Source organism: Panulirus ornatus, chromosome 65 (genome assembly GCF_036320965.1).
Source record: "Panulirus ornatus isolate Po-2019 chromosome 65, ASM3632096v1, whole genome shotgun sequence".
NCBI classification, from domain to species: Eukaryota; Metazoa; Arthropoda; class Malacostraca; order Decapoda; family Palinuridae; genus Panulirus; species Panulirus ornatus.
Genome location: NC_092288.1, coordinates 7,170,270 through 7,192,199, shown reverse-complemented (window position 1 = coordinate 7,192,199; position 21,930 = coordinate 7,170,270). Strand labels below are relative to the sequence as shown.

Genomic DNA, 21,930 nt, shown 5'->3' with positions numbered 1-21,930 from the left:
GCAACGACCTAAATCAGACTGGTAACAAAATTAGAGAACATTGGCAGAATTGTGTAGGGGACAACAAGCTGTCCACATCCTACATTAGACCAAAATTAAAATATGCTTTCCGGAAGAACAAAGAGCTGACAGTGAAGGGCCCAGAGTAAGGCAACAAAGATGGTGCAGTACCAAAATTAAGAGATGAGTTACGGGGAAAACCTAAAAGCCTTGAATTTGCCCATCATGAAAGAGAGTGAGGGGTGAAATGATCAAAATCTATTGAGGTCTTAAACCCTACTGATGATGTAACCAATGAATAGTTCTAAAAATGTATGAACCAAAGTACATTATGATGAAATAAAGCACGAAACTTAGAAAAAATGTAAAGTACTTTAATAGCATAACGGTAATAGGGCGAAAAATTGAAAGGTGCAGTATTTGTAGACAGTATGCAAAAGAAAAGTGGGAAAGTAATGGAATAGGGTGGGGATGACCTGTGTCTCTGCATTCTTTTGTTATATTGTACTATAGTGTCTCAATAAACTTATCAACCAACCAACTCTTACTCTATATTTGCTCCCATAATTTCGACTTCATGGTTCTAGTTTGATTTTTCTTGTTTGCCCAATAGCATATACTCATGCGTGCTAATAGCTTCCTGTCTTCACCAATTCGACGAAATCATTATATATATATATATATATATATATATATATATATATATATATATATATATTCCCTGGGGATAGGGGAGAAAGAATACTTCCCACGTATTCCCTGCGTGTCGTAGAAGGCGACTAAAAGGGAAGGGAGCGGGGGGCTGGAAATCCTCCCCTCTCGTTTTTTTTTTTAATTTTCCAAAAGAAGGAACAGAGAAGAGGGCCAGGTGAGGATATTCCCTCAAAGGCCCAGTCCTCTGTTCTTAACGCTACCTCGCTATCGCGGGAAATGGCGAATAGTATGAAAAAAAAAAATATATATATATATATATATATATATATATATATATACATTCTGTCATTTAAATTACAAATAAACGTTACTAAACATTTATTTCGAATATGTTTCAAGAACGTTCCATTACGTTAACAGCGGTACTGTGAAACTGGTCGTCGTTAAATCACTCTGATTTTCACAATACAAAGTATTTGCTAATAAAAATATCAAAATTTCTTCATTGCAGCCTGAATGGCACAAAACCAACCCTAAATCTTAATGGACACAAAACCAACCCTAAATCTTAAAACCTAAAATACCTTAAAAGTTTGCGACTGCCCAGTGGATGGGAGAAGAACGACCGTAAATGTCAACAAACCATTTGTGATGTAACTGTCCAAGGCAACTACTACGGCATGTCAGGCTGATCACTGAGAGACGAACTTGGATCGTTAATGAGACCAAAATTGGACTAACGATGTATCTGCCATTTAGAAAATTTGCGGCACTGTGCTGTGGGGCTGGAGGTCAATCGTACAGGCTACACAGGGTCCTACCTAATGGAAGCAAGTTGATGTGCCAGCAAATGCTTCTCTGTCGAGGGTACCGTACGGTGTCTGTCGGAGAAATTACGACTTGTTTTAACATTCTTAAAAGAGTTGTCGGCTGCAAACCGGTGACAGTGTTGCCACCGGTGCGATTATTTAGTGCTGGAGTTCTACGATGTCAGAGGGCAGAGGAGGAGGATGTTACAGATAATACGAAAACTAACTTTGTCAATCCTGGCACTAGGTCGACTCTTTACTACGTAGCTGCAGTTGGAGTACTTGCACTTGGGCTTAGCTATGCAGCAGTACCTCTCTACAGAATATTTTGTCAGGTAATTATAAATTGTCTTAGATTTAAAGAATATATTGGTTAAATCTGGGTCTTCTGGAAATATGGAATTCTCTAAAACCCCAGAGAACTGTCGTGGTATCGGTGAAATACACTTGTAGTACGGTAGAAGACCAATTAATTAATTTGTTTATGTTAACAGGGTGCTACTTCAATTTATGTATTTTTATGATTCTGTTTTACACTCTCCATCCCACTGTGTAGCAGTAAGCATTACTCAAGTAGCCTCAGCCTCCATAAAATCCACGAAATCCAAGGCATTCATGTCATGACTGAAGGCAGGTTATGAAAAATAAGAATATACTATATATATAACACTCCATTTACAAGTGATATTAGCTTTGATCAATTTAGGATAGTGGTATTCTGCCCGTAAAATACAGAGAACAGTTAAAATATGTATAATATATATGTATAACTTCATAAATGATAGTGATCCAAGCTATATGAAATGTAAAGTTGAAATTGTACATATCAGCAAAGGCATGGAACAAGAGCTAGTTATTTATCATGCACGTTATCTAGAGTAAGAGGTTTTGTCGAGTTCAAATATGTGTACCAGCATAGTTTTGTTAAACAATCTTCCCCATCAGTTAAATGTCATATGTTTTTAAGGAATAAGATGGGTGCTAAATAAGTGCTTTTAAAGCTCTTTGTAATTAATTTCTAACTGAGGCTAATACCAGTAACTGTTCTCAGTTCATTATTAGTAGTTTTATAGTTATGCAGTAATCTTAATTTTGTATCGACTTCAATTGCATTATTCGTGCCTTCTTTTTACTATCAAGCTTTCTGAATGTATTATGAGGACCAAATTAGAACTGAGTGTTTTTAATCACTTTATGTGCTATCCTCGATGATATAAATATGTGTAACTGTATGTGTGAAGTATTACCCAATAATTTCCATTAATCAACCACTCTTATAGATTACTGGCATATTTCACAAATCTTTCTGTAATCCTCTTGAATTTCTTATTTTTGGGAAACGATATCTTGTTCAATCCTTTTGGATTTTGGAGAAGGTCAGTCATTAAAAATACAGACTGAAAAGCACTAAATGCTCATACCTCAACAGCTGAGTAGTTAAGGGCATATCCAAAGCAAGATAATGAGAGGCAGTATCTCCCCTTGAGTTATACATAATACCCAACTTAATAATAATGATGACTGATAAGTTTTTAGTTATTCTAATCCTTTCAATCTCTCAAAAGGAAGAAAAATGTATTCTCAACACCAGTTTTAGTGATTTACACAAATGACTAAATACCCTCATCAGTTTTACCACCTCCCTAAAACAATGATATGTTTATAATGAAATATCCTTTACCTTCATGAATATGAATTTCTTTCATAGAAAAAATTTCCTTAATTACTGCTATGAGATGTTTTGTGTTATCTAATGTACGTATATTTCTGAATTAAAAGTAGTCACTACTCTCAAAATTACTTCTGTAAACAGCTGTATTAAGTTTTATGAGACCCTGACTAATATTAGTAACTAAATTGAACATCCAAATAACTTAAAAAGCTTCCCTGATAGTTATGAGATTCATAACTCCTGAGATTTAAGAAAATCATATATGTTTCATCTTGGAGAGAGTGTTAACACTTAAGAAGTTTTACTTAACCTATAATCAGTGATATGTTCATCTTTTACAAATATTTCTACTCTACCAGGCCTATAGTTATGGAGGAACTGTGCAAGAAGGACACAATGCAGAAAAAGTAGAGACTATGGACATGGTTAAAGATCGGGTTATTAGAGTTCGTTTTAATGCAGACACTGCAGCATCTATGACATGGAACTTCAAGCCACAACAGAGAGAGATTAAGGTGAGATACTTTTACCAGGGGATATGATAAGATAGAAGAGTTGGTGTGTAGGAATTGACGTTTATGAGAGAGAAATGCAGAAGAGTAAAACTTAGCTTATTTGCTTTCTTTTGAAGTATTATTAGATTAAAAGCAGTGGAGTGAGACATTTCAAACTCACCAATTGAGAAGGAACTTCATTCTGATTTAAATCATTCCCCAAGTATGCCATATTTTTAGACTCTAACATAACCTTTTTTTATGAAGACATCATCACCAGAATTGAAAAAAAAATACAAAAAACAATGGTGGAGTATTGTAGATTGTATAAAAAAGAAAGGTGAATATGAATGCAAATGAAAGTAATATGGTTGTTTTTTACGAAGAAATCCTCATTTGACCTCCATTTATTATTATGCAATGCAATAGACCCACCATTTTGGCAAAATCTCAGGTAGGTGTGTGAAATGTGTGAAACGAATATTATGAGAATATTGAAGTAAGATATGAAGATTTCTATATATTACTTTTTGATCATGAAATTTTCCTTACTGTGTACTGAACACAACTTATGGGCAACTAGTGCTTATTCTCATTTATGATACTATGTGTTTGGTAGGTTCATCCTGGAGAGACAGCACTTGCATTCTACACTGCTCGGAATCCCATGGATCGTCCTGTGATTGGTATATCAACATATAATGTTATTCCTTTTGATGCTGGCCAGTACTTCAACAAAATCCAGTGCTTCTGCTTTGAAGAGCAGCAGCTCAATCCCCATGAGGAGGTTTGTATTTATTTATATTCAATACAATTTAACACTCTACTTCGTGGCCAAATGGAATAATTTTCACTTTGTAATACCACGATTTCGTAAAATGCTTCACATATCTGCATTTTTGGGGGGAACTGTAGTCTGTAATAATCACAGTGTGACAGTTCATCCATTGACCACATCAGCACCACAGATATTGCCACTTGCATCACTTTTAACTAAAACTAGGATGTCCTTCCTGACCCTCTTTCTCATCTTATGTTACATATGTATTATCAGTCTGGTTGGACACTTTGTGTTCTCTATCATGCTTGTCCATCTGAGTGGAAGGTTGACCCATTTAGGAAGGATCAGAGCTTTTGCAGACTGAAATGCATAGCCCACTACATCATCTCTTTGGATTTGGCAGGCCAAGCCACTGCCATGGCACACTGTACAAGTTGTGTTCCCCTAGGGCAAAGGGACAGTTTTTTCCAGCCACTACATAATGCACAAATCCTCTTCCAATATGCTATTAGTCATCAAAGTTGAGCAGTTGCATACCACTGGTAACTAACTCTTAAGATACAAGATTGCCTCCTAAATACCCTAGGTTTCTATTACGAAAACCACTGTATTTCCTTGTAACTGGATGAAGTTGGGGCTGCAAACACTGGAATATAACATGATTGTGATACCCAAAAGGAGTGTCTCAACAAGGGAATCTGCAGAAATGTACCATGATTATGTGCAAGAGAGAGTCCCAAGAACAGCACCTTAAGTTATGATGTGTAGAAGGAGTCTCAGTAGAGAAAACTGGGGAAACAGATTTGTGATATTAAAAAGGAGTGTCTCGGAAGGAGAATCTCAAGATAACACAGCTGTGATACGTAGTAAAGGGGAAGTATAAGCTATGAAGACTGTTTAAGTGCACCATGATTTTGATATTTAACCCATTTCTTGTGGTCATGGGCACTCCCAGCTCCAACCCCATTGCAGCTGTGCAACTGTTTAGATTCTAACCACTAACAAACAGTGTGTCAAAAGGCCCATATTACATGTACACAGTACCAGGAATATACAATACACCAAAACAGATTCAAAAGTATGTTAAAAAAACAAACTAAAATCAACTTACTGTGAGACTAGTCCCAGATGGTGATGGAGGGGAGACATTAACTGTTGATCTCTGTTCCTCCCATGTGCTGTTTCAAGGCCATAGTCTAGTAAATGCTCTCAGCATGATTGAAATATTATTCTCTCTAACACTTTGAATATGATCTATTGATCTAATGCTCGTCTTGTAAAATTTTTCATCATAACCTGTAAAAAAATTAGTAAACATGAGTGGTGGAACATGAGATATGGTCGCATATATATAAAAGGGGTTTCAAGTGGGGAATCTGAAGAAATATGCTACTTTGTACAATAAAAAGAAATAAAATTTAGTTGAAATTTACAATTCATCGCAAGACAAGAAAAAACTTTAGTAATAGTAGCTCTCCAATTATTTTTCAGGTACACATGCCTGTCTTCTTCTACATAGATCCTGAGTTTGCTGAAGACCCAAAGATGGAAAATGTGGATATTTTGACTTTATCATACACATTTTTTGAGGCTCGTGAAGGTATTCAGCTACCAGTGCCCAACTTTTCGGCCTCATGAGGGTATTCAGCTACCAGTGCCCATATTTTCGAGGTAGAACTTAAATGAAGTTTAAGAAACCTTTAATTGATATACAAAAACATGAATTGTAGACAAAACTGTTGAGACAAGTTAATTTATTTTGTATATGCAAAATGTTTATTGGCTGATGATCCAGCAGTTTTAAACAAATGATTTGTGTATATTTTTATGTTGTAAATACTTACATGTTTGAATTAAAAAGTTAATGTGAAAACCAGGTTTTATTACAAAAGATGGCAGGTATTATGAAATAACTGTGTAAACATAGGAAGTTCTGTTACTGCCAGAAAGCAAATATGAGAAAGGTAAGACAGTATATTTCAGAGTGGTATCCTAATTGAAGACTGTAATTTTTAATGAACTAACAAGATGTCCATTGGAAACATCACAAAACAATTGAGAAGCGGATGATTAAAAAAAAGAAAGTGGGATGAGGTGATACAGACAAACACAGTATTTTACAAGTGTACTTGTTGCATTCTGCTTCATGTGAAACATTTATGTTTATCTCTGCAATTCATGTTAAAGAACAGGACACCCCACCACTGAAGTACAAAAGTTCCACCCTATCAATTTTATGATTACATATCTTAAAAAATTCCAATTTATTTCTATAAACTTGAGACATGACACCACATGATCTTAGATTATAATAAATGTAACAAATCAGACAAATTATATCACACAAAAAAGGGACACTGTTCTCAAAACCAACCAAATATTAACCCTTTACCCAATCCAAATGTAGATCTACAATACTATTACAAGTATAGCTTATTACACATCTTGGATGCTTTCCTGGAGAAAACGACTAAAAAAAAAAAAAAAAAAGAATAACAGGTAAATCGAAGTTATGTAAGTTCTAAAAATTTCTTGGGGGGCCATATTATTTCATAATTGATATATAATGAATGAAAAGAAGCTTGCACAACTAATTTTATACAGTACCACACGGATTTTAAACTTTAACCCTTTGTAGACTGTAAAGTAAATTTACACGCTGGGGACCAATAGACTGTGGGTTATATTTACGGCCTGCATATTGCACTTAAGTTTTTAAGTGGATGAATGTGGTATGAGCATGAAAATCCGCCAGACTTCATTATCTTATCAAATAAATGACCCAGGTCAGAGCTGGCCAACGTTACCACGTATTCAGTTATCTCGCATATATATAATTGCGCTGTAATGGAATATATTTCCCATGACAAGAATTCTAACCTGACAAAAAAAAAGTTCTACAAATTTATAATGAAAAGAACAGTGGCTCTAAACCTTTCGAACTCAATGAGTTTAATGAGTTCTAAGGCTGAATTGACAGCACCTCGGCCTGCATGTAGTAGAATTGGGTGAATAATGAGATCATGCTTTCCATTTATTGGATTTTGATGTTATAACATCCAGGATTCACCGAGTTGTACGTTCATATACGAAGCGCCAATGACTACCCCGACTTCATTGCTTTTATCACCCCGAACTAATGGATGTACTTTGAACCCCAAACAAACATTGTCAGAAGTTGTGATGGAAGTTTGTGAAATTTCCTCCAACATGTAAATGGAAAAATACAAGTCTTAGTGAACTGTATGATTCTTACATGAACTATGGTTACTCCACTTGTATATCAAGACGATTATCGAAGGTCACCCACCCTCTTATTCTGCCAGAAATCCATGGGAAAACGTGAGTGCTAACTCCGTTTTCTTAGAACAATGTAGTATTTAGATGATGATAAATGGCATGTGAAGAGATAAACCTTAATTGAACTGACATGGAAACTCAAGATGATTTCGAAATTTAGCAAATGATGACTAATACAAACATAAAAAGTAAATAACATTACTATAATTATAAGCATACGAATAATGAAATTTTGTAGGAAATTTATCAATCATAAGCATATGAAAAGTGAATTTTCCTTTTAATTATAAATATATTACACTTTAAATAAAGAAAAATATGACAAATGCAAAGACGTTCTGTTTATGAAAATTTACAAGTGCAAAAATGATCAAATGTAATAATTACGGTCATTAAAGTGAATAATCTTTCTCTTTTCGCACTCTCAGAAGATAGATGGTAATACGTTTCTGCAAATACTTTCTTGGTAACTTGGTAACCATATAGAAATAACTGGCACCCGTTTGCACTGTGTTCTCGCCTCGCGTGAATATTGTTGGCGGTGGTAATTACGCCCATCCCTGGTGCTCTCGACACCTCATACTTAAATAATATTCTTTTCTCGTTCAAAATTATTTCCTTCATTTACATAGGAAAAAAAAATTTCTCTTGAAATTCTCAATCTAATGTAACAGTAACGAAATCAGTGAAGGTATCTTTAGGGGTAAATATGGTTAGAATTAACACTTACCCAAGCTGGTAGAAGACTTCACTTGAAGATAGTTGAAATGGAGGACGTACCAAGTGAGCCATGACAAACATGTTCTTCATGTAAGAGTTGTCTCTTATCTGCCCAATGTTAACAGTACACATCTATAACAGACCCTCAGCTTGTTCATGGAAATATATTCATCATAACGAAGAGGTGGCTCTGCTATTTATCATAACGAGGTGGCTCTGTTATTTATCATAACGAAGAGGTGGCTCTGCTATTTATCATAACGAAGAGGTGGCTCTGCTACCAGTTTGGATCGTTCTCATTAAAACTTCACCTTTTATAAAAAAAAAAAAAAATGCTTTCACAGGTTCTGACAATGCTATTCACAATCCTGTTCTTGTAGTGACGCGAGATCCTCATTTGGCAAATCTTTCCCCAGTGACTCTAATAGTCCCAAGATGTCCTCTTTTACAGTGGCACAAATCCTAATTATTAAGTCAATCCAATGAGATGGCAGCGAATGGCAGGAAGCTGCTGCTGAAATCCACCATAAATCGTCGACACATTTAGGCTAGACTTTTCGTCACACACACACACCCCATTCACGATAGAGGCTGGGACTTTCTTCCTTAACATGTCATTGTTATCCACAGCATTCATAATATTACAGCCATGCCAAAAAGCTCTTATGGTAGGTTTGGTCTCCCTTGTTTCCGTGACGAGGTGGAAGGTGTGACATGGATAATATGCCTTGAACATGGATACAACTCCCTAGTCTAGTAGCTACAGCAGCGTTGTTGGTGTTGGGTGATAATATGAAAAATTACTTGATTATGATCAGACAGGTCATCTAGGCTCACTGGGTGACCAGAGGTAAGGTCAAAGATGAGCAATACCTTGTGGGGGAATTCATTCTTGGCACCATAATCCCTCACAACACGACAGAGACCTCTACCAATCCTTGAAAAGAATCTTTTGAGTAGCCATGGGTGTGTCGTAGTGATACATCAACAAAGGCTTGTTGAGCATGGAACTGCCTGCTGTTTTCCCACTGAGTAGATAAGCTGGGCGATCTTTAGCTGCCTTGAAACCCCCCAGTAGGTACTGCGTCCTTCCTTGGAAGAAACGCTCTTACCGGCATCCGCTTCTACCATTACACAAACGTGTGTCTCTCTTCACCGAAGACCCGTTCAGGTGCCTATAACTGCCTCGTTCAGTGATGGTCTTCAACATGGCTGCACTCAGCCGCCTCAACTATTGCACTTGCTGCGTTACCACTCTATTATAATGTAAAAGCTACTCACGCCATCCTTGACTCTCGCCTACACTTCCGCCTTCATAAAGAGGCTTGACCTGATGAATAATTAAGGTACTCAGTGGAATGTGGTGTCTGTTTTGGATCCAAGTCCATGTTTAATGTTTCATGTTTTTCGTCAACTCACTTCTTGTAAGAGTCATCTTCGTCGTACTTCAAGCTTTGAGTCACACTGTCTGCGTACTAAGTTTCAAATGGCTCTTTCTACTCGTTCTTACTTATGATGGAGGAACATGAAGGGCCTGGCGATATCAACATGTTCACTTGCATCCAACCACCTTTCGTTCTTCTAACCTCCAATGAAACACTTCTCCAGCTTTTCATCTTGTCAGAAACACTCGGGCGTTTGTCAGTCACACATCTTGGAGATTCTGAGAAGATAACTCGAGAAGAATGGTCTTATCTTACAAAAGTAAACACGAAGTGCAAAGTACACAGCATGGCACGGAGGACTGCCGCTGCTGGCGCAACCAAGATGGAGTTGCAAGTCGTGGGCGAACGTTTTTTGGGGGGCGATTCTATTTTTCAATTTCATTTTTCCTTAAGATTATTTTAATCACAAACGGGTTGAGAAAAGGGGGGGGGGGATATCAGCCCCTCAAGAATAGCTGAATTATACCCGATTATTATATATAATGAAAATTGCTTACGTTCAATGGAGCTCGTAGAAGAAAAACTGACAAAATAAGAACAGTCTTATAGCAAACCAGAGGGACTCATTCATTTCACCCTAGTGCTCTTACCAGATCAACCTCTCATAACTAAAATACGTCTTATAGGCCGAAATGATAATGAATAAAGTTTTCTTAACGTAAACAGCAAGGATGTCGTAGACCATAAAACAACCAAGAAGCTAGAGATACAGTACCTAATTTACCCAGAAGGAAATCATAAAGACTCGAGCAAACTGGTAAGATATCTTACGAACGTTAATTAGTTAAGAGTCAGGTGCCCATTTCACTTACCAACAAGACTTAGGGATGGGTGAACACATAGGTTGACTGTGGACCACATGACTGCTTGAGCAAGAACTTTCCTAGAGACTCCATTGTTGAGCTTTAGGATCTCTGAAGTGAGGCTTTGTGGTATGTGGTCTCAAATGTCACTTACAAGAAAGTATGACGGGAACGGTGTTGAATGCTTTGGTGTTGTCTGTTGCCACTAGCATTGTGGGAAGGTGGTTAAGGCTGGTTGAAGACATTAAAGATGAGTTGTATGAGAAATTAAAATAATGGAGTAATTTCATAAGCCAAATATACCTGATCCATCCCATGGGATTAGGAATAAGAGTGATATATAAGTATCTGATAAATCAGAATTATCCTTTGCATAGAGCTGGGCTTCCCAAGAAAATATCATCACAGATGCTTGATCAGGTTGTGAAATTACTTATAAATTGCAAGCAAAACTCATATCGAGTCATTTTGGTGAATTCTGTCAAGTAAAAATCATGGGATAAACTGGTACACATGTAATTTTCAACTGTTTATTCAGCTTGTTCGCAAGATTCATGCAATACCCTGCCACAACAGATATGCTACAGAAACAGTTTCTCACATGCTTCATATATAGTGGCTCAAGTTATTCAGAATCTACACACAAGGGCACAGAATAAATTGCTAGCCTTTTCTAAACATTTGGTAATCCAAATCTATTAAGACATATTACATAATTCAGTTACCAGTACTTGAATATCTAAATTAAATGTTTTTCATGATGATAAGAGTTCTTTGGAAAAATAAATGTAAACTGCACACTTGTAATAGAAAAAAAAAAACCTACTTTATAATGTGATTTTGTGTTTATCTATGAGCAACTAGTTTACACTGCATTCACCATATTCAACTACCAAAGTTAACCAAACATATCTTCATAGCATCATTTAATGGAATTGCTTCATGAACTGCTCACTCACTTGGTTTTCATAAATAAGCATGTTCATAATCCTTACCATTTCCTGAAACCAAGAAGTATTGATTTAATTGTATAACAGCTTCTTGTTTAATACTTTCTCTACCTTCCCTTGTAAAAACACCACATTTTCCCAACACTATTTTTTTATATTAATTGAGGATTATCATTTTGTTAAGTGTACACATGCCCATGTTTAATCAAACCACATGTGCATGTCCATCCCATACACATGTAAACACAGATCCATCAAATTTTCCTTATTTTTCTACTACAAAGGAAATTTTACATGGGCAAAACTTCTAACATCATCTTTCATTACTTACATAATCTAAGACTAGAGCAGTAGTGAGACCACACAATTTGGTGAATATGTATACTTTTTCAAATATTTGCTTGCCAGGAGTCTAGTCCTAGTTAATAATGTACATACTAGAATTTCACAGAGCAACAAGCATTGTGTATATTGTAAACTTGGTAAGATTGCTGAATAACCTGCATTGTGCACAGTGTAAATTTGGTAATTTCTGCCAAGATGATAATGTGCATCAAGCTTAATATTAATCTGGTAGTTTTCTTCAATGCAGTAAGACATGAAGGTATATAGGAATCCCTTCATAAGTTTGAATAATGAATGAAAACATTAAATGAGAGATTTGGTGGGAAAGCAGGCATATGAATGGTAACTGCTGAAATATTACTAAACTAAGAGATTTTTTAACTTGTAAAACCATAAGGTCATTTATTTAAGTTACTGTAAAACTTATGGAGCAAATGGCTGGGTAATAATCATTCTGATTTTACTGAATTTCATACCAGCTCTTTATACCTTATATTAAACCAAAACTTTCAATATCCTTTGTGCTGAGCCCTTCACTATGAAGCATATCTTTCTCAAAATATAAAAACTATGTACGTACTGGTGTAAAGTAGTACAACAATAATTTAAACTGAGAAGATTTCAAAATGCATCACATTGGATGAGAAGAAATTGGAGATGCAACAATGAAAATAAAAAAAGATGGGTTTGCCAGATTCACATGAGCAATAGTAACAAATGTTTTATGTAGTTATATAAAAAAATTAATTTAATCTGCCCAGTTTATAATAACCTATAAAGTACCATTATATAAATAAGAATTGTGATACATCTAGTCTGTCTGATTCCCTATGGAAAACCAATGTAGTATGCAAGATATATTTCTGAGAAAGTTACACAGAAAAAATTATTCTCATGTATTCCCTGCATGTCATAGAAGGCTACTAAAAGAAGCATGAGCAGGGGGCCAGAAACCCTCCCCTCCTTGTAATTTCAACACCTACATCTTGGAACAGAGGAAGGAGCCAAGCAAATAGTGCTCACTCTCCTCAAAGGCTCAGGGTTGGGTGCCTAAATGTGTTTGGACATAAAAAAGATTGGAAGTGACTGCTAAAATTACAGAGGTATAAGCTTGCCGAGTGTACTTGGGAAGTTGTATTGGACTGTGATGACAGGGGACGTCACACACTAAGCTTCAGATAGTGGTGGATGCATCAAACAAGTGTTTGCTTTGGAGAATGCATGCAGTAAACATTTAGAAAAACATGACTTATATGGGGCATTTATAGATCTAGAGAAAGTGTATGATAGGGATAATAGAAAAGCACTGTAGAAGGCATTGCTAATATATGGTGAGAGAGGAGAACTGCTAATAAAGCAGTTTTTATCATAAGAGTAAGGCATGTGTGGTAGTAAAAACTGAGGAGGGTGAGAGGTTCCAGCTAAAGGTAGATCTGTGGAAAGGGTGTGTGATGTCAGTATAGCTGTTTAATTTGTTAATGGATGGGATGTAGAGGGAGGTGAATGCATGGGTCTTGGATAGAAGAGCAGGTTTTCAGTTTGTTGGGGATGTGTGGGCCTGGGAAGTAAGATAGTTGTTATTTGCTGATGACATAATGCTGCTCACATGTTTTGACAGAGAAACTGCAGAAGATTGTGTCTTAAGACTGTTAAAGCATGTAAAAGGATAAATTCACAAGTAAATGTGAAGAAAAGCACAGATATTAGTTTTAGCAATGAAGAAAGAAGGTTACTTGATGTGTCAATTTGATTGGAGAGAACTTTGAGAAAGTGGAGTGTTTTTGATATGTGGGAATGGATATGGCAGCAAAAGGAACCATGAGAGGAAGTGAGCCATTGGGTGGGTGTGAGGCCAAAGCTCATGGGCACACTGAGGATTGTATGGAAAATAGAGATCACTGCTTTTAAAGACAAAGATGGGTATATCTTTTTTATGCTGAAGGCTCCAATCACGTACAAAAGTCCACATCAAGACTGGGCCTCAATTGAAATAAAGAGAGAATTATGAAGCGGAAAAAGAAAAGACAAGGTATAGTAGTTCTGTCAGTGCAGTATGAATATGAAGCATGGACCTTAGACTAAAATGTAGAGACAAGCAGTGGAAGTTTTGGAAATGAAGCATCTGAGAACTATATGTGGTGTGGGGGAACAGTGATCAAATATGAGATACGAGTTAAGTAAGTAGTGAGAATAGTATGTATGAGAGAGCTGAAAAGGTTATGCTCAAATGGTATAACATATGGAAAGGATGAGTGGAGACAATGACTACAGGGGTATACATGTTAGAGGTGGAGGGAACAAAGAAAATGAGGAAACCAAGAGGGAAGTGGCAGGATCAAGTGAAAGATGGTTTGGAAGTTCAGGGCCTGAACATGAAGGAAGATGTGAGGCATGTCAGGCATAGAGTGAATTGGAGTGACATGGTATACAGGGGATGATGTGCTGTCAAAGGGGGTGAACCAAGGTATATGTCATGGTTGAGCAAAACCACATAATGGTCTGTAGGGCCTGGTTGTAGATAAGGGGCTCTGGTTTTGGTGCATTATGTAAAACAGCTAGATGTGGATGTGGCTAATTTTTGTTCCTAGCACAATCTCATGCAGGAAACAGCAAACATGGATGAAAAAGTCAAATGCTAATGACCACTGGGATTGATGCAGCAGATATATATTATAATCTTTCATGGTATAACTTCTATGATTTCCAAGTAATTGTGAAGGCCTATATTCCATTTACACTTAAGTGAGCATGGTAACCAAACTGTTTATTCCCCTTCAGCATTTTACTAACTCTATACTTGTTCTTGCTTTTCAGAGATACTGTATTCTCATTTATATCTTTCAAATACGATAAGAAATTATCTTACATTATAGCTTTACAAAAGCCTTAATACCACTCCACATCCAGCTACAAAGAGAAAATAATTTACATGGAAACTCGTTAAATGTATATAACCTTACTGAGGGTTTGGTATAAATAACCCTGCTTAAGGTGGTAGGTAGATAGTAATCTTGTGAATAAGACAAAGATGACAAGCATTATCTAGTAAGATAAGAGTCAGTAATTTGCTTCCAAGGCCTTGAGAAATTAGTTTCTCTGTCAGGCCTTGAAGATAATGCATCTTGTGGTACAAGAAACAAACTCTGCTCTTGCTAAGGCTGGTTCCCAGCAGTTTATACTCAGTGATACACTGAAATAATTTCTCTTCTCACACATTATGTATGAACAATCATGGCAACCAAAGTCTGGTGCAAAACCTGCTCAAAATGTACTGTTACCATTCAGCATGGTAACCCACACTGAACATTCTACATTCCAGTAAGTGTACATGTGATTTCAGTTGTTTCCCAAACAAAATAAAGATATCCTTTCTGTGATGGCTTTCTAAATGCTAGAAAGTATACATCATTTTACCTTCTAAAGTACAATAATATTCTAAGAAACCATAAATTCATTTGTGCAAAAGTATATGCAATTAATATTTTTGAGCTGAACTAAAAAATGATCTCTCAAGCTGGATACAAGAGAGGAATGTTACTTTGGAAAATCTAGTCAAATGCATCACATATCAAATGCTTTTATAACCAGATCTATACTGATTATTAGGTGCAATAACACACTTCTTCTTTCCTAACTTATTCCTTGGAAGTGATTTTTTAATATATAACACAAAATTACATTATATAATGGTCTTTAATGAAACAGCTAAATCAAGACCTAAAAATCTCTGTATCTGGAACTGCTCAATTACTGAATTCTCTCTCCTAATTCAAGATACTTATAAAATACATTGGAATGAAATATTCCTATGATTTAAAATGCTATAGGATTATGAACTGCTACTAGTTAAGCAATGTTACAGTTGTTATGGACAAGACATTTCATTACGACAAAAACAACTAAACTGAATTCTATGCCCTTATTCGACTATTTTTGCATTTAATTATTGTTTACCTTTACTTGAATATGCTTTTCTGAAGGAATATTGTTTCTGCTTACATAGTACTTTGTTATAAATTCCCCACTTCTTTCCCCTCAAGTAACGAGTCTTGGCGAAATCCTTACTTTTTGGGTTAGTACAAAACTGGGGAAACTGGCAGTTTTTGATTTATAGTATTGAATAACCATGTTTTTTTTTTTTATCAAATGGACAGGTATGTGATGTGTGATTGTGATGGAACAAACTGAACAGAGCAGAACTATGAAAGGGAAAAAGTGGATAACATACAGCACTGAAATAATGTCCCTATGTGAAGAAAATGTTGGGTCACCACCAGCAGAAGATAAAATTCAAATTAAGCTGACTTAATGAATGAAAAGTCAATCAAAACACTACCCTAAGACAAAGTATACAGTTCATCATATAGTCAATGAATTATTTGCAATCATGCCACGAGAAACATTCACGTGTTACTTATGTACAGCTTATGCTGACAGGATGACAATCTTTCCCAGTAATCAGTCAAACTCATTTGATTTTCATCAGAACCTCTGTCAAAATAGATATGTAAGAATCAAAATACTGGTAAAATACTGAACGTGGCTAAATTCACATGACAGTACTTCAAGCTTACCTTACATGATGGTGTACAGAAAATAAAATATCTTTATGAATATTGGTAATGGCACTCATGAACAGTTTCCAAAGATTTAGTTTCATAAAATGAATTGTTTCTAATTGTATAAAAACATTCTTATGGCATAAAAGAATTATATGGCTTAAACTAAGAAATAGTGGCTTAGGTAAAAGTTAGACAAAATATTTCTAACACATGGACTTTCTTAGTCTGAAAAATAGGACATTTGTATATTATGTCTGTTTTATTCGGAAACAAAATGACACTTATGAAATATTTACAATGTGATGCTTCTAAATCATTGGAAATTGTGTTAGTGTGCTATCACATTAAGGCATAACAACATGGAAGATCAGGGAATGGTCCTTCAAAAGCTGTCAGATAGCATGGATGATCACACTAAAAATTAGTCCTTGCATTAAGTAAGGTTTAGTGTTTTAATCTAAGTGACATAAATACTCTTTTACTGTTCCTGTATAATATATCCTCAGTTCAGTTGTTTTGACATATTTCTTAACACTTCCCTTGTGTACAGCTTCAAAGGAAAAAAAATAAAAGCACATGGTTTTGCTGAGAATAATATGTGCCATTTTTTGTATATTCACCAGTGACTCAGTGCAACTGCTAGTGTTACATCACTTGCATATTACTTGTTTCAAAATACTTACTAGCCTGGGTTTTAAAGCTTTTTCACATGCTTGTACTTGTCCATTTATGCTTGAGTTTGAGAAGTCGTTACAGCATGCAATTTTGTCTGTAAATAAGTGCCCAATGCAATTTCCTTATGGATGTACTACATTCATATCCATATTCATTCTACTAAAAATAACATGTTTCAAATTATTAACCCTTTTGCTGCAACACTCCTAATATCCAATGTACAGTGAGTGTGAACAAATGTGGCCTTTGTTGTCTTTTCCTAGCGCTACCTTGCACACGCGTGGGGGGAGGGGGGTGCCATTTCATGTGTGGCAGGTTGGCGGCGGGAATGGATGCAGGCAGCATGTATGAATATGTATGTGTATATGCCTGTGTATGTATATGTATGTATACATTGAAATGTATAGGTACATGTGTGTGTGTGTGGGTGTTCATGTATATACATGAGTACGTGGGTAGGTTGGGCCATTCTTTCATCTGTCTCTGTACGCTACCTTGCTAACGTGGGAGACAGCAACAAAGTATTATAAATATTCTAAAAAACATCTTCATGAGTGTGTTATGACTAACAGGGACATAATTTTTGATCATAAAATTATAAAACAACTCACAAGGATGAAACACTGTTTACATCTACCATGCACACTATAACTTGTGCTGTTCTGCTACCTGGCATATGAGGTGCTCCAGGAGTACTCTTAGACATATTAGTGAAATGTGTGGTATTTCTGGAAATTTTTCCACAAACAAATGATCATCTCGTAATAATGACACAGCATCTAATATTATTACACATGGAGGCAAATCTTGTTCATGACTTCTTAATGTCTCTGCAAAGACTGAGCAGTATATAGAAAAAAAATTAAGCTGTGGCATGTGGTAACAATGCATGGGATGACACTAAAAGCATAAATGGCTGTATATTTCAGCTTATGGAAGAGGTGCCCAGTACAAAAAATTTAATTGCATACACTCTGGCTGCATTGGAAAGAAAAGAAAAAAGATCAGTTTATATAGGAACCAACTGCAGCAAAAGGGTTATGAGAAGCTAATGGGCCATCTTTGCTTAAAAAAAATCTGTGAAATATCTGCCACCATTTGGTTTTATTAAATTTTGATCTGAAGAAGCAATCTGGTCTCCTCTGTATGTACAGCTTGTGTATTTTTTCTCTGCAACTGGCAAGGAGTGGCTCAATATCCTAAAAGAACTCATTTTCAGTGAGTTACAATCTATTTCAGTGGAGTGATGATCATACTATAGTTTTTTATTAGTGTATTCTAGTTAACCCTTAATCAACCTCACATAGATCTATGTGTTCTGTAAAGGGGGACTTATGTAGAAATATGATCCATGCTTTTGTGACACAACTCAATTTCAGCTTAACCATGGTAGTGGCATGAGATGCCTCAGGCCTCCTTTTATGACAATTTTCCTCGAGTTTTTCAGTTACTCTTCTGCCAAGGCATAGAGAGGATCTCAAAGTCAACTGCTAAGTGTTGGTGAAATTCAGTGATATTTGCTCCTTAGCAGCATGGAGTCTAGTGATCCAGATGATAATCTATACAATAATAAAACTTTTACTTGAAGATAAAATGAAAAACAAGTGCATCAAAACACTATATAAGCAAGTTGGTGACACTTCAGTCTGCGTAGTGTCCAATGCTATCTCAGCATTAACTCCCACCATGAATTTCACCTTCTATGGGGTTAAGATAGGCCTATTTCACTTAATCTTCTACTGTTCTCTCATTCTTATAAGATGTTATTTCATTTCCTAAGTGAGAAATTGTTTTCCTTTTACTTTAAAAAGATCCTGTGTCAGAAAGACCATAAAATTTATGTGCCTACTAATTAAGGGCTTGATCATGTATCTGACTACTAAGTCCTATGTGCAATATCTAAAGGTATAAAACCTGAAGTTCAAGTATACTGTACTGCAGTGTTATATTTCTTACTAGTAGAACCCTAACATAAGTTACTACAAACTTTCTGCCATTACCAAGTAATTTTGGAAATTCTCCTTTCTACCATCTATACACCTTTCCATTCATTTGTTATGGATGATAAAACATGAAGATAGATATTAAAGAATCATTTGAAAAAGACAAAAAGTAAAAAATAAAACTATGCTTATCTTCATTACAAAGATTACGATGTACAGAGCTCTATCTTAACAAAATTTCTTTTAACATCACCCTCATGCTGATTAACATTCTCATGATTATCTAAATGAAGCTCTAATCTTATAAAAAGAAAATTCCTTTAAACATTAACTTTATGCATAAAATTTCCTTTCACAACACCCTCATGCTGATTTGCATTCTTATGATTACTGAAAAGAAGCAGCTCTATCTTATAAAAAGAAATTTGTTTTACACATTACCTTTATGCACACTTACATACATGTGATGTCTAAAAACTGAATGAATAGCTTTATCATCCCTACAAATGGAAGACCAACACAATAATCAATCTGCTGTTTACCTGTTTGTGGATCCATCCAGTGGTGTCCACATTCCAGTATAGGCTAATTTTTCTTTCCAAGTGAGCTCAACATGCTATCTTGAGCCAACTTCTGTACATAAACAGTTCATATAAGAGGAAACACATTATGACTCTTAATGTGCATTTACTTCAACTCCTAAAAAAATTACCCATTATAAAAAAAAGATAAAATGCTTTCTATTGATTCTGCTATGAGGGAAGGGTGCATGAAATGTAGAGACAAGACAAACTGTGATCAACCTCACACCATCCACAACTTCCTGATACACCATTGACCTTATTTCATGTAAGGATATTTGACATCTGTAAGTGGCACCATTGTCTGCTTGATGGCCTGGGGTGAAGTCCACTTGAGGGCATACTGCAAACCTCCAGCCTTATCATTAGTTCCTGGAATGATGATTTTTTTTTCAGAGTTCAGAACAAAATGAAAAAAATACAAGCCTATCAACACTGGCTACAACAAACTTGGCCTTCGTTCACTCGTAATCTAAACTTTTCCTACCACCACACCAACACCACACACAGATGATAATTTTCACTATATACATGAGATGATGAACTTGACAATAACTTATCACAGTGCGAATCACACAGTGAGTACATGACTGATGACCCTGAATCTCATGGCAGTGACTATATGCCCAAGTCCATTTTGTGGGCTTATGGTCATTCTGCGCAGAGATGCAAGGATATTGCAGGGCAGACAAGCAGCACCCTGCAATACAGCTTTTCCCCTGCTGCCTCTTCTGTAACTCCCTCAAGCATCTAACATTATACCAAGAGGTAAGGTTGTTATAGAATATAGTTTTATTATGTTGGTATATCACTACAAAGATTATATTACTGTATACTGTCTTACACTTCAGTATGTTCTAAAACAGTACACAACATAAGGATGGGTTTTTCTTCTAAAATCGCTTGTATTCAAACTATACATGCTAAAATCTTAAAATCACCATTCATACCTAGACACTTATGCTAAGCTGTGGCATAATAAAAAACTGAAACTACAAAAATTATGGCAAAAACTAAAGAGAATGAAAAATTTTGTATAAATCTAAAGAGTGACTGATAATTCATGTAGAGATATTTCTTTCTGTTCAGAGTAAACTATTGTTTCTATTGTGTAATGTAGTGCCCTACATTTGTTGTTGCAATTGTGGTGTCTGGGTGTTGTAATGTGATTGTGAGGTTGTCTAAATATGATAGGACCTTCATGTTGTGATTTGGAAGTCAGGCAAGAAGAGAGTGATGAGGGTTGGAGAAAACACTACTCGGTCAACCACATTTTATAAATGTCGTGGAAGGTGGTGTAAAGTGTCTTTTGTGTTTAGATGTGTCAGGGTACAATGCTGAATGCCTTCCTTATGTCTGCTTCCTCTACTAATGTGCTGGGGTGGGGGTGAATCCAACTAAGATATTTGTGTGAGGTCAAGGTGTAGCGAGCATGGTGGCTGCACAGCTGGGTCTGAAGCCCTGATGTTTGGATGAAAATGGGTAAACTTACTTCCTGACCCAAGAAGCCAGGACCACAGTTCGTAAAGTGTAAAGATATTGTGTGAGCATCCAAGTGCAGGAGTCTTCGTTATGACACCTGCACTGTCGACATGAGTGATTATCATGACTGAAGCATATGATCTTTCAAACATTCTTAATTTTCTTTCAGTCTATATAATCCTTTTTTCTTAATTTTTCAAAGGCATCTTATAAATGAAACAACAAACAGCATGGCACTAGAATGCATTAAAATTCTGAAGTATACACAGTACACTTTCAAATCACATAACTTCAAACCTTACTTACATACAATGAGTTTCTGATATCAAAAGGATGCCCTCGTATCTTCAAATACATTCAACTCATGTATATCAAGGACTTGCTGTGCGGTAGAATCTCCATGTGCCTTTTAGTTTATAGGAAAGAATAATTTGTAATACTGTGTTCCAGCACTGCATTCTAACTTCATGTTTAATCTCAGTAATCAACATAACCTAACAACAGAGGATAAGATGGAATCCTTTAAAGTATTCATATTAACCTATGCATTACTTTCTCTATCTATATCTATGTCTCTTCCCTTTGAAAACTCCCTCAAGGGGATGGCCACGGCAAAAGTCTCCATAACTGGTAACTCCAGTGCTGTTTTTTAGCCTTTAGTGCCTCCCCCTTAATAGGTCACTAGCAGATGCCAACTCCATAGCAGTTTTCAAA

At 35.9% G+C, this 21,930-nt stretch overlaps 2 protein-coding genes across 2 annotated transcripts in view; one reads left to right on the top strand and one right to left on the bottom strand.

The window, feature by feature from the left end:
• The first annotated feature begins 1,269 nt into the window (after positions 1 to 1,269).
• Positions 1,270 to 6,283, top strand: Cox11 (Cytochrome c oxidase copper chaperone COX11). The gene is made up of 4 exons (XM_071657683.1): positions 1,270 to 1,798; positions 3,495 to 3,650; positions 4,249 to 4,416; positions 5,902 to 6,283. The coding sequence occupies exons 1-4, from the start codon at positions 1,397 to 1,399 to the stop codon at positions 6,046 to 6,048; spliced, it is 873 nt and encodes a 290-aa protein (XP_071513784.1). The 5' UTR covers positions 1,270 to 1,396; the 3' UTR covers positions 6,049 to 6,283.
• A 4,911-nt stretch (positions 6,284 to 11,194) lies between these two features.
• Positions 11,195 to 21,930, bottom strand: part of P5CDh1 (delta-1-Pyrroline-5-carboxylate dehydrogenase 1) — a 33,644-nt gene continuing 22,908 nt past the window's right edge. The window contains exon 12 of the mRNA XM_071657752.1: positions 11,195 to 20,106. Within this exon, the coding sequence (XP_071513853.1) occupies positions 19,994 to 20,106 (113 nt within the window). The 3' untranslated portion in view covers positions 11,195 to 19,993. The remainder of the gene's footprint in view (positions 20,107 to 21,930) is intronic.

Coding starts and splice junctions, on each gene's coding strand:
- Cox11 (XM_071657683.1), top strand. CDS start 1,397: ATGTATCTGCCATTTAGAAAATTTGCGGCACTGTGCTGTGGGGCTGGA. Junction 3,651..4,248: donor CACAACAGAGAGAGATTAAG/GTGAGATACTTT, acceptor TGTGTTTGGTAG/GTTCATCCTGGAGAGACAGC. Junction 4,417..5,901: donor AGCTCAATCCCCATGAGGAG/GTTTGTATTTAT, acceptor ATTATTTTTCAG/GTACACATGCCTGTCTTCTT.